A 13116-nucleotide genomic window follows, 5' to 3' on the forward strand; every position below is an offset into this window, starting at 1 on the left:
GGTGGCCGCAGCTTCCCTGGGCAACCTGTTCCAGTGTCCCACCATTCTCACAGGGAGGAATCTTTTCTTAATGTCTAATCTGCCTTAAATTCACTGTTGGTTAATGCTCTTATCAGTAGTGTTTACTGACCATCTGTATACCCAGCTGTGCTGAGAGTTGCTTCTCAGACCATGGAGCCCTTTGCCTGCGTGACAACACCAGTTTGTAAGCTTTACCCAGAGTGGAGCTAAACTGCCACTGGTTTTCACTCACCTCCTCATTGCATGGGTTTTGGTTACTTAGATTTTTTTATAATTTATATATGCCTTTAAAAGCCCGTTCTCCTCCAGCATTATGAGTTTATTCTTTGGTTGAATTAACATTAACATTTTTTTTACCCTCTTAAACACTAGATATACTTTAACTTTCATGATTAATAGTCTGCACATAAAGTGCTTTCTCGTGGCCATTTTGGAGGAGTTTTTGCTGATGCTTAAAAGAAGAAGCAAGGATAACTAACCCTGGATTTTCCCTTCATAGCTTTGTTACTGTTCTTTCCCCTTGTTTCTCCCAGGGTTGTGTGGATCACCCAATTGTTCTGACTGAAGCAGTTTGCAATCCTCTGTACTCAAGGCAAATGATGTCTGAGCTCCTCTTTGAATGCTACCAAGTGCCAAAAGTGTCCTATGGCGTGGACAGCCTGTACAGTTTTTATCACAGCAGAAGGCAGAGCTGGCCCTGCAGTGGCTTGGTGATATCCTCAGGGTACCAGTGTACACACATTTTGCCAGTCTTAGAAGGCAGGTGAGTTCTGGGTGTCTTAAGTCTGGTGCAGCCACTGACTTTTCAAGTGATGCAAATACCTGTTCCTCCAGCCCTGCACTATTAACTCTTGTATTAATTTAGACTGATGAGTTAAAACCAGGTCTGCAGATTTTGCTAAGTTCTGTTGAGTTTTGAATTGAAGAAGCAGTGCTGCTCTTGTAAATGTTGTGTTTTAGTTGCTATTCATGCCTTGATGTGTACTTTCAAAGGGAGAAGGGGGTATCTGCCCCAGGTGAAACTGGGCATTAAAAAACATATGTTAGGTTTTAAAGCAGCTTTGGGACAAAATGAAGTGCTCTGTGTGTGGGATTTGTGCAGTGCTTGAGGCTTTTATCATTCCAGTTATTCTGCTACATTGCTCTACTTTCTCTTTTTACTTTTTTTCTCTTTTTTAATCCTTACTGCAGGAAATGGCTTTATTACATCTGATAAATGCTTCAAATTTTCAAGGTTTACACCCATCCAACCATGAAGTGTTACAAAGGTTAAAAAACTACTTTTAGCACCACTAACCATCATTTCTCTTGTTAGAACATCTCCTTGCTGTAGCCAAAATTACTTAGTATTTGGGGGTTTTTTTTAAGGCAGAACAGAGCCTTTCAGAATAAACCATAGTAAACAAAGCAGTGATTGTGCTGTTGCCTGAGAAAAGCAGGTGGGTTAGATTCTCTGGCAACTGAACCTTGAAATATTTATCTGTGAATATTCATCTATGGAAACCAAATAATTCGAGGGAAAGCAGGAGCTGTGTTTGCTTTCCTGTGGATTCCCCCAGTGTGAGCTGTGTCTGTTTGCGTTTTGAGGCTGGATGCCAAGAACTGCAAGCGCATTAACCTGGGCGGGTGCCAGGCTGCCGTGTACCTGCAGCGGCTGCTGCAGCTGAAGTACCCCGGGCATTTCGCAGCCATCACCCTCAGCCGCATGGAGGAGATCCTGCACGAGCACAGCTACATCGCAGAGGACTACACAGAAGGTAAAGCCAGCTCTAATTCACCCCCAGATAATGCTCACCCACTCTGAATTTGTCTTCTCGACCTCTTGTTTTGAAGTTGGCTCGAATTCTTCCAGAAATTTTCTGCTGCTGTTTTGCTTTCTTTGTGGAAACCTGCCTCGTGCTTAGCAATGGTTTAACATTTAAAATTAAGACAGAAATAAAATTTAACTACTACTATTACAAAAAACCCCTGTATTATGCTGTACATAAAAATTGGGATGGTTTCAGCAGAAAAGAATTTGAAATTATCTTATTATTTCCTTTATACGTCAACAAAACCTCTAAGTTGGTTAGGATTTCTGTGTTTCATATCTAAGGTTTCCCAAGTTGCACAGGACATTTCTCATGACTTTGTGTGAATTAAATAAGGTTTATAATTTCCATGGCAAATGTTATCTGAAGTAGCAGCTGAGGAAAAGTGGTTTTTTAAATTTGTCACTTGTGAATGGGCCTTCCTTAGAAATGTGTGAGAGCTCTCCCTCCTCTTGGACAGAGAGACTTCAGTGTGCACTTGCACTTCGTAGTACTTGGTGTTTCCCAGAGGTCGGAGCACTCAGAGCCACCTGCACTGGGTGTGTGACCTGAAGGCAGTGCTCAGAGGGGGCAACCAAGCTTGGGGACAGCTGCCAAGAGGCGGCACAATTCTGTGCTGGACTATTTTTGCCTTCTTTCCTCACCTTTCATCCTTCACGTGGGGTGGGCACAATGCGCAAATCATTGTTTTGGGCCGACAGAAGAAAAAGTTACTTTGCTTTCCAAACCTCCAGAGCTGCAGAAGTGGCGGTGCCCAGAGTACTATGAGAACAATGTGCACAAGATGCAGCTGCCTTTCTCCAACAAGCTGCTGGGCAGCACTGTGGCATCCGAGGAGAAGCAGGAGAAGAGGCAGCAGCAACTGCTGCTGCTTCAGGAGCTCAACGCACGGCGCCGAGAGGAGAAACTGCAGCTGGACCAGGAGAGGCTGGACAGGTTGCTGTATGTGCAGGTAATCAGGGCAAAGTTTCAGTGTGGTATCTTGGGAGGAGGGCAGGCTGCCCTCAGAGCTTTATCAGAAGGTCACAGTCGGGGAGAAAGCAGGAGAAGAGGCAGCAGCAACTGCGGCGGCTTCAGGAGCTCAACGCACGGCGCCGAGAGGAGAAACTGCAGCTGGACCAGGAGAGGCTGGACAGGTTGCTGTATGTGCAGGTAATCAGGGCAAAGTTTCAGTGTGGTATCTTGGGAGGAGGGCAGGCTGCCCTCAGAGCTTTATCAGAAGGTCACACATTGTGGTAAAGAAGCTGTGACTGTCCTGGGTGTTCTCTGATAGGAGCTTTCCAAGGTTACTTGCAAGATAACAGAGATTATTGATGCAGGGGGTGTTTTCAGCTCCTGAACAGCACTTCTTTTGGGAAATACTTCAAATGCTGTCAAAGTGTACACATCATAGTGTCTAGTATTGCAAGCAGAGTGTCTGTACATGCAGTGCTGACAGCTGTGATTGCCCTGTTTTGTTCACCACAGCCAACTCTGATCTGTCCGCAGGAACTTTTAGAAGATGGTCAGATGGATCAATTCCACAAAGCTCTGGTGGAGCTGAACATGGACTCTGCAGAAGAGCTTCAGTCTTACATCAACAAACTGAGTCTGTCTGTTGAACAAACGAAGCAGAAGATCCTACAGTCAGAAGTCAATATTGAAGTAGATGTTGTGGACAGCAAGCCAGAGGTAGGATGTTTTCACCAATGTAATGCTCATTTTGTCTCTGAAGGAGTTAAGCTTCTGTGCTTGAAAATGTGTCCCTTCAGACTTCCATTGATGAACTAAGCTTTTTCTTTAACACACTGCAAGTCATTATTAAGTTGGCAACTGCTTCTCTCTTTTCAGAGAGAATGTCCTGAGACAACCATCCTGAATCTTCAGTAGCCTTCTATTAAAGATACAGAGGAACCCATCAATCTTTTTGTTAAAAACGGTGTTTGTTTTCCCTTCTGTTCTTCCCCTTCAGGTGCAGAGAACTTTATGGTAAACAACCAACCCTGCCTTCATTCTGGCTATTTTTGGTGCAATTAAGCAGCATGTTCTGTTTTGGTTCCTTAATGAAAGATTAATTGCTACACTTGGTTGTTGGAGTTGTCTTGAAGATGAGAAGCTCCTTGTCTGCTTTGCCAGGCTAACACAGGCCCAGCACACAGCAGCTGCTGCTAAGTGGTGCTCTAAGGCTGGTTGTGCACGTGCTTTTAATTGCCTTTCAAGTCACAAAAGACAGAGCTTTTTTAGTTTTATCAGCCTCTGTTCAGGGAAAAGGTAGAGAGAAAACCAGAAAACTGAAGCACAGAGGGGAGAAACTTATTTAGGTTGCCCGGAGAAGCTGTGGCTGCCCCATCCCTGTTCAAGGCCAGCTTGGAGCAACCTGGTTTAGTGGAAGGTGTCGCTGCCCATGGCAGTGGGTGGAACTGGATGAGCTTTTGAGGCCCCTTCCAACCCAAACCATTCCATGATTCTGTGATTATCAGTGCAAGAATCAGAATGACTGTGCTTCAGCAAAATTCAAGGAGATGATGGGCTTATTGTGGTAAAGAATCTTTCTGCCTTCTGTCAAAAGAGGATACTCTAAAAAAAAGAGAATTGAAAGATTAGCAGCTACCTGTGATTTTTCTCAGTGACTGTGCCTAAATTCCAACATCTCCCACACAATTCCCACCGCCTCCCACCCGCCTGCTCTTTGCTAGGTGCAATCTCAGACCTCAGAATGAATCCACAAGCCTTATTGTGTGGTCGATGCCTTGAGAGAACATCTACAATTGTCACAGAATCCATTTTTCAGAGCAAGTGTTGAGCTGAGTTCTGTGTGTTTCTGGTTTTGTCTTTTTTTTAAAGATAGAAATGGATTTAACAGAACTTCACCTTACTGCATTTTTTGCTGTAAACGTAAACGACGAACACTGCTAAACTTCAGTTTGAGTAATTGCAGTTAAGTAGATATAAAATAGATACTTAAGAATGTTTGAAGAACATAATTTTAGCTCATCCTGGCATTGCAACAAATGTTTCAAGTTTAAAATAACCGCAACAAATATTTTGCGACAAAATCCCAGAGGTAACAGTGTAACACAAAAAATAATTACATGCTGCTCCTACCTCGCAACAGGAGTCTTGTAGGATTTTGAGTGATGCTTTTCATTAGGAAAGAGCTTCACGTCTGTGTAAAATAATAGGGGGTTTGGTGCATCCTGTGAGCAAATACTAGACAGTTGAAACTCTCAAACATAGTGTGCTGGCTTTGTAACTAGCAAATATTTGTTTTCCAGTCCCACACAAGCAAAATAGAGAATTCTATGGTAATTATAAAGCAGTTAGATGTGCTGGGAGGGCACCAAGTTTTAACCAATATAAAAAGCTATTTTACTAAGTTTTAATATGCTGTTATGCTTAGGGCATGGCTGCCTGGGATCCTGGCAGTCAGCCTGGTGACTGAGGCCTGGATTTCTGACCTGGCATTGGGATAAATTTATTGGAAGTGTTTGATTTTTGTGCTTTGAGTGAACGTCTGTCTTTCTATTTTCTGGGGATATTTGCTTTCAGGCATGTTAAAAAGTTGGGATTTGAGTTTTCCAGCCATGTCACCAGAATTGAAGTCACACCTGAGCTAACCTACCGGGAAAAGGTAGAGAGAAAACCAGAAAACTGAAGCACAGAGGGGAGAAACTTATTTAGGTTGCCCGGAGAAGCTGTGGCTGCCCCATCCCTGTTCAAGGCCAGCTTGGAGCAACCTGGTTTAGTGGAAGGTGTCGCTGCCCATGGCAGTGGGTGGAACTGGATGAGCTTTTGAGGCCCCTTCCAACCCAAACCATTCCATGATTCTGTGATTATCAGTGCAAGAATCAGAATGACTGTGCTTCAGCAAAATTCAAGGAGATGATGGGCTTATTGTGGTAAAGAATCTTTCTGCCTTCTGTCAAAAGAGGATACTCTAAAAAAAAGAGAATTGAAAGATTAGCAGCTACCTGTGATTTTTCTCAGTGACTGTGCCTAAATTCCAACATCTCCCACACTCCTGCTCTTTGCTAGGTGCAATCTCAGACCTCAGAATGAATCCACAAGCCTTATTGTGTGGTCGATGCCTTGAGAGAACATCTACAATTGTCACAGAATCCATTTTTCAGAGCAAGTGTTGAGCTGAGTTCTGTGTGTTTCTGGTTTTGTCTTTTTTTTAAAGATAGAAATGGATTTAACAGAGCCCTGGAGGATGTGGAAAGCATTAATGAGTTTGAACCTTTATTTGCTGAGGAGCAGCCTGAAGTTGAGAAGCCTGTTGCTGCAGTGCAGGTTTGGTTTCTGTATTTACACCTCGTGCCAGGGCTTTGCATCCCAGTTGTCCAGCCAGTCTGCTGACATTTCTCCTCATGCAAACTTTGTTTGCCTGCTCTTGGAAGAGATGCTTGAACTACCTGAACAGGACATTAAGAGAGGAGAAGTCCTGGCAATCTTAGCTGGTGGTTTAAAAGGACAATATTCCCACTTGGCTCACTCTGCAGGCAGTGCCTGGTGTAGCAGTGCTGTGTTATTAAGGAAAAAAAGTCCTGCAAAAATTTGTCTGTGATCCATACCTGGTATCTCATCCCAGTGGATACAGCTTTCAACTTGTGAGGTTGAGCCTTAGAACTGGGGGGCTCCAAGCAGAATAAATCCTAGGAAAAGTCCAGCTTCCCTGACCTTTTTTGAACCTTTAGCATCATGCTGTTTCTCCATGAGAGCATTACCATCTGGGTTTCGTACAGAATTGTTTGGAAACTTTGCTTATTCTAGAATATTACTGTTCTTTAACATAATTGCCCACTACTTCTCAATGTTTTTAAAGCCCGTGTTTAACCTGGCAGAGTACCATCAGCTTTTCCTTGGCACTGAAAGAATCAGGGCTCCAGAGATTGTTTTCCAGCCCTCCCTGATAGGAGAGGACCAGGCTGGTATAGCAGAAACCATGCAGTATGTCCTTGAGAGGTGAGTTTACAAAACTATTTATGCCAGACAAGCTATTCTTCATTTGATACCAGCTTTTGAAATGCTGGGGGTTTAACAATAATTTGAGAAATTATGTTGGAATAATTCTTTTTGCTGGGGTCAAGCATTGCAGGTTAGACTTGCCTTCCTGTTCTGAAAGCCACGTGTAACTCTGCTTGTTTTAAGTCAATGGATCTACAAAGTTTTTTGATCAATTGCCCCATCAATGAAAACTTTTTGAGCACACCCCTCCAATATATGTATACTTATAAATTACAGCTACTACTAAACAAATGTCTTACAAACATTTTAAAGCATATAGAAAAATAGAATTTAAAAAATGATGAGACAAAGGTGAAGTAAACACTATTTAAATGTATTTATCAATTTATCTTCCTGCACCCCACTGGATTATTCTGCACACACTCCACTTTAGAGATCCCTGGTCCAACTTGTTATTGAGGGAAACAACAAACCCTTGCACCAGGGCTGGCAGTCTCTGGTTTTGAGAGACCAAAATCAGGGGTAACATTTTAAAGTTATGATATAGGCACATTTGCTGGCCATTTCCAGACAAATTAGCATTAATGAAATGTCACCCCTGAACTGTATGAACGTAGGAGATCACATTTTCTGAAAGGTAAGAATTCCAGCCCTGGAAAGAAGGGAGAAATCCAGTTGTTGATTTACGGGGTACTGAGTGCTTTCAGGATTTTTTCTGCCACCCCTTGAATTTCCAGAAACAAACAAAAGTTTTTGGTGCTAGGAAGATGAAGAGAGCTTCTCCAAGTGAATCGTGGGACAAGGTATCAGTATTCCCCACAGCTGTTCCAGTTCGTAGGGCAGATGTCCTTGAGAAAGGCTCAAGTTGTTCTTGTTCTTCACAGGTATTCAAAGGAGCAACAGGCTCTTCTTGTCCAGAATGTTTTCCTCACTGGTGGAAATACGATGTACCCTGGACTGAAAGCCAGAATCCAGAAGGAACTCCTGGAAATGAGGCCGTTCCAGTCATCCTTTCAGGTGTGTGTATTGCCATGATGTTTGTGTGAACAGCCTGCACTTCTGTGTTCAGGTGTAATTGGGTGAGGTGCAGAGCAGAGCTACTTAGAGCATGGGCATGGAGAGGGTTTTAAGACAACACTCTGCAAACAGCTCTTTGGCCTGAGAAGGTGCAGGTTAAACAAAGATATGGTTGCTCTTCCAGCATAGAGAGTAGGGACGATGCCTTAAAAAAGGAAAGTCTGCTTCTGCTAAAGGATCGTGCACACCCAAGTGTGTTTGGCTGGAAATTTGCAGATTGATTGCTTAGGAATTGATAACAAGGTGAAAACACACTTGAACCCATTCCTAACATTACTCTTTCTGAGAGACACTGACTAATCAGCTCAAATTTCTGAAATTCAGTTGTTTGTGTCACATACCACTGTAATCAGAGTAAAAAGGGCTTTTATCTCCTGTGCTGAATGGACATTGTTCTTCTGTTTTCCTTCCATCCAGGTTCACCTTGCTTCCAGCCCTGTCTTGGATGCCTGGTACGGGGCTAGGGACTGGGCAGTGGAATACACGAACCGTGAGGAAGGCTGGATAACCAGGAAGGACTATGAGGAGAAAGGGGGGGAATACCTCAAGGAGCACTGTGCTTCCAACGTCTATGTTCCCATTCGCCTTCCCAAGCCGGCCCCACGGGCGGCCGAGGCGTCGGCTCCCAGCAGAGCCTCGGGCACAGGGAACCCCAGTGAGCAGGCATAGCCCTGCCCTTGGCACCCACAAAGCTGCAGGGAAGAGTTCCTGCTGTGCAGCAGGGCAGAGCCTCGCTGGCTGCTCAGGAGCACTGAGATCCCATCCAGGCCCTTGGCCAAGAAGGATGGGACATGCTGGCACGGCCGGAGCGCTCAGTGCTGCTCACACACAGCAGCTCGGGGAGAGGAAAGCACCCTCTTAGAGACTGGCGTAGTAAGGCTCAGGGGTTTTGGAGAGTGTATGTTTTACAGCTTTTGAAAATGTAATGAAATGTCCTGGTTTTACATGGCTGTTTCTGCGGCTGGGCTGTAGCAAGGCCGGCAGCCCAGCAGGGGTCCCCCTTGCTCGTCTCAAGTCGTCTGTCGGGACATGTCGGGCAGCTCGTGCTGCCGGGCACCAGAGGGGCTGAGCTCAGCCTCGCTTCCCGAGGCCTCTGTTCCACTTCCCTCCTGCTACGCGCGTTCTGCTAAACCACCACCAAATACGCAGTGGGTACTTCTTGTCTCCGTTGGTGTCAGAGATATCGATGCTGAGGTTGAAACTGGGGAGCTGGGCACATGAAGACACAGCCCTCCATAAAGCACAGTCCAGAGGCACTGCGAGCTTTGTGCAGCCCTTGAGTGGTTCTGCACGCTGAGCAGGGCAGCTCTTTGATGGGACTTTTGGATCAAAAGTTGTTTTAGCAATAAAGCAGAGCTTTTTGCTTTACCACTAATTTACCTGTTTCAGTGATTTCACCTCTTTAGAGCAATAAGGATGGATTTGATTGGTTGTACCTTGCTTAAAAACACAGGTTTGCAGCCAGGCTGCTGTCCTGCTGTACAATATGTTCCAGCTTAAATTCGACTGGGGATTCAGCTGTTATACTGATCAGCTTGTTGCTTTCTCAAAAGAATAATCCATACTGAATGCTGAACCTAAACCTAAGGGGACTCCATCACTTTGGCAAAAACTGGAAAAGGCAAGGTAATGGGGAAAGTAACCAGACAATAACTGATACAAAGAAGGTGTAGAGGTGCTGATTTGCTGGCCCCAAGGGCTGCAGACCATCAAGGTAAGTTGTCATCTGGCAGATTCAGAGCAAAGAACATGAGGAACTTGTTTGGGCTGAAGTTTGTTGCCACAGGATGAGGTTTTTGGATTCAAAAGTATTACTGAGATTTACAGTTTTTTTAAAAAGAGGATTTTGTGGGCAAATATTGAGGTTTCACCTGTGTCCTGAGTGTTCTTCAGAGAGCCTGTGAGGGGAGGGTTGTTGCAGATCTGCTCTCACGCAGTTCCTGTGGCACCCAGCACTGGCCAGTCCCAGCTGGAACACAGGTCTTGGTAGCCTTTGCCTGCTCCTCACAGGCTGTTGGGCAGGGCAGGAGAAGGGAGCTGGCTGCCTCCAGGTGACCTCAAATTTGGATTATTGATCCTATCCCTGGCTGCCTGGAGGCAGATTTTAGGACTGGAATTCTATGGGTGGTAAAGAATGTGGAAAAACATGTTGTGGTGAAACCAGCACAGTTACACCCCAACATGTCTTGCCTGATCTCAGTGACCTGGAGCAGAGTAAATGACGTCCCCTTGCTATTTGACTCCTTTCTGGCCCATCTTTAGCTGCTTTAGGCAGAGGGACTACTCAAGGTATGGAAATTGTTCTCATACTTGGTGTTGGCTGCTAAGTAGATAAGTGTGCTGTACATAAAACTGTTCCAGAATGAGGGCCTGGAAGGGCGTGTATAATGCGTGATTATACGACTTCTAAATCTTTGTCCAAATGGTGCCAGCCACTTCTCTTGCATTAATTCAAAGCAGAGCTGTCTAATTCTGCACAGAGGTGCCAGAGCAGCTGCTTAAACAGCTTTAAGGAAGCATAATTTTATAATCTCCTGAGTATTAGCTGTTAATTTGTTACTTTGTGCCCACAGTAGCTGGAGTAACTGATGAGCTTGGACAAGGGGATCACTGTCACAGGCTGCTCTCAGTGTGCTGATGGCCATTCAGGTGCTTGGAGCAGCGCCATGAAAAGCATGAACATTGCAGAATGGGATGAATTTTACCCATTTCAGTTCAGTTTCCCAGTGATGATTTCCTGTGGTGCTACCTGAGCATTGGTGCTGGCAGGAGAGAAATGGAAGGACGGTGTGGTGCTGAGGACAGGAGGACACAACGGTGTAATTTTGGACAGCAGTGTTGGAGTCTTTGTGGAGCTTCACCATTGTGACGCTGGTGGCAAGGTTTTCTCATCCCCAGGTGCAGAAGAATTTGGTTGTTTTCCATGTAAGTGGCACAGGGCTCTCCAAACCCAGAAGGGGCTTGGACTATCTCCTGTCATTGGTTTATGCTCCCTGAGAGGGGAGCAGGCCAGAAGACACCAGCTGGGCCCCCTTTTAATGGGACTTTTGGTTGTGTGAGGAGCAGTAGGAGGAAAAATAATCCTTCTGTGGACAGGAAGCTCAAAGTGCTGCTGTGAGGGCCTTTGCCAAGTGATGGCAGGGCTGCTGTTGAGCGAGCTGCTGTGCCAGCAGCCTCAGAATCAGTGCTGTGTTTATCCTGGCACGTGTCCCCCCAGCTGACCCAGTGCCATTGCCAGGTCTGAGATGGTCAAGTGGTCCCCATGTGGTCCTTGGTAAATGAAGTTCAAAGCAACCTGTAACCTGGTTATACAATTCAGCTATGCCCTAATTCAGGTCAAAGAATACAAAAGTACAGTTTCACAGCAATGCTGAGTTTGGTCTATTTAAAAGAGAGCTCAAACTGGGTCCCACCTTTCACAGGGTCCCCAAGACCTGCTCTGGGTGGAAACACCACGTCAGTGAGCAGCCCTGGAGACTGAACATCCATCACGTGTCCCATGTCCCAGATTTCCTTTGGAGCTGCCGGCGAGCCTCGCGTTGGGGCTTCAAGGCTTCTTATGCTTCCTGTGCCACAGCAACTTCAAACATGTTCTTTGCTAAATCTCTGCTAGGACACTAAGATTAGAACTCTCTGCTCCAGTTATTAATCTCTGGAATACTTAATGTGCTGTGTAAGACAGCATCTCGGAAGAAAGAGAAGATGCCCGTGAACTGTCACTAAAAATGTAGGATTATCCCTCCGGAGACAGCCCACAATGATCCTCTGGCAGTCAGTCATAAACCACAAGTTTTGAAGCTTGTGTGGGATGAGCAGAGGAGGGGAGAATGCTGTAATGGATTTAACATTATCCCCAAAGTCATATGGTGGGATTTCCACCCGGTGGTTCAGAATGCTAGGCACAGAGCAGCTGTGCTGATTCCCTTTGCTCACTCCCACTGCTCTGTGCAGGGAGTGAGCTGCTCCCTGAGCAGCAGCTTCAACAGAACTCGATTTGAAATGGCTCAAACCCCAGGCATGGTTTGCCAAGAGTTTTCCAGGCTCTTTTCAGGCACTCAGCTTCCTTTATGTAGTTGACAAACACCTTTTCCCCCTCCGTGTTCACACGAGCTCAGCCCTCATGTCAGCAAGGTGTCATAGTTTCAAGGGATTTTTTTGTTGCTGTTTATTTTTAAACTATATGGCTTTCTTTACATCCTTGGGGGTCTTTTCTTCCTCTTTTTGAGCAGTGGACTTGTTTCCCATTTTCTAATGCAGCAGAGGCTGTGATGAGAGAACCGTTTTCATGGATCCAGCTCATTCAATGTTTGCTTGTGACAATTCACGGCTGTTGCTCTGCCCTCACTTCTGTGTCTCAGCAAAGCCAACCTGAGAGCGGTGCTGGCTGAGGCTTTCACAGAGTGCACAACTCCTCTGGGGAAGGAGGGAGGGCAAGTAAAATTGTGGAGGCTTGGTCCATCTGTGCTTATGCACAGTGTGCCAAGTGGAAAAACCTTCAAACCACTCATGTCCTGAAGCCAGAAGAAGTCTCAAGAATGGTGAGAATCTCTCTGTGCAGGTATGCTTTTATTTTTAAGCAATTGCTGTTCCCTGCTATCAGAGTACAAAGCAAGCTGGATTTATGGTCTGACTGAGAAACTTTTGTGCTCTTAAAATTCCTGGGTTTAGTCAGGACAGTATTTTTTTAGCTTTTAAATTATTTCAGAATTGAGTAGAAGTATGAAGCAGCTTGTCCCTTCATCTGACAGGAGGTAAATATGCAGTGCTGATGGGGAAAGCATTTTTATGTTGTCAGTGATGTCCTGTGAAGGCATCCAAGTTCCTGCACTTCCAGCAGTCAGGCTGTTACAGCAAGAGGAAGCTCCTCCCCAGGGAAGCTTGTGGCAGGTCTGGCTGGACAAATGAGCATCACAACATGCAAGGAAGGAGTGTGGCTTTGTTCAAACCCATGTCAAATGAATTCCAGAGGAGAGAGACTTTTGGAAAGCTCCTTCTGTTTGAGCTCCTTGGGACTATAGTGGGCGATAGAGTATTGGATTGCAGGGAGACCACGGTGCACTGGGTGCCTTCCTTGTTTAGGTGAAGGGCAAAGGTGCATGGTGGACCTCTGAGTAGGAGAAGTTTTGAGGGATGGTTGTGACCTGCAGCCCCCAAAGCCTCAAAGCTGCTGTGGTGACACTTTCCTGAGTGCCCTGATGCCCAGGAGGGTTGGGAGGCTGTTGGCTGCAGCAGAGGCTGATTTTTCCTCCTCTAAACTATC

At 45.4% G+C, this 13116-nt stretch overlaps 1 protein-coding gene across 1 annotated transcript; it reads left to right on the forward strand.

The window, feature by feature from the left end:
* Positions 1–476: 476 nt before the first annotated feature.
* Positions 477–9231, forward strand: ACTR5 (ARP5 actin-related protein 5 homolog; the record flags this gene model as incomplete). Its single annotated transcript, XM_017735128.1, has 8 exons — positions 477–784; positions 1609–1778; positions 2567–2784; positions 3321–3600; positions 5995–6104; positions 6637–6776; positions 7664–7796; positions 8274–9231. Coding segments are annotated over 8 exons (1611 nt in total), but the record flags the coding sequence as incomplete, so codon positions are not given.
* Between the last annotated feature and the right edge of the window lie 3885 nt (positions 9232–13116).

This window comes from Corvus brachyrhynchos, unplaced genomic scaffold (assembly GCF_000691975.1).
Source record: "Corvus brachyrhynchos isolate BGI_N302 unplaced genomic scaffold, ASM69197v1 scaffold125, whole genome shotgun sequence".
NCBI lineage: Eukaryota > Metazoa > Chordata > Aves > Passeriformes > Corvidae > Corvus > Corvus brachyrhynchos.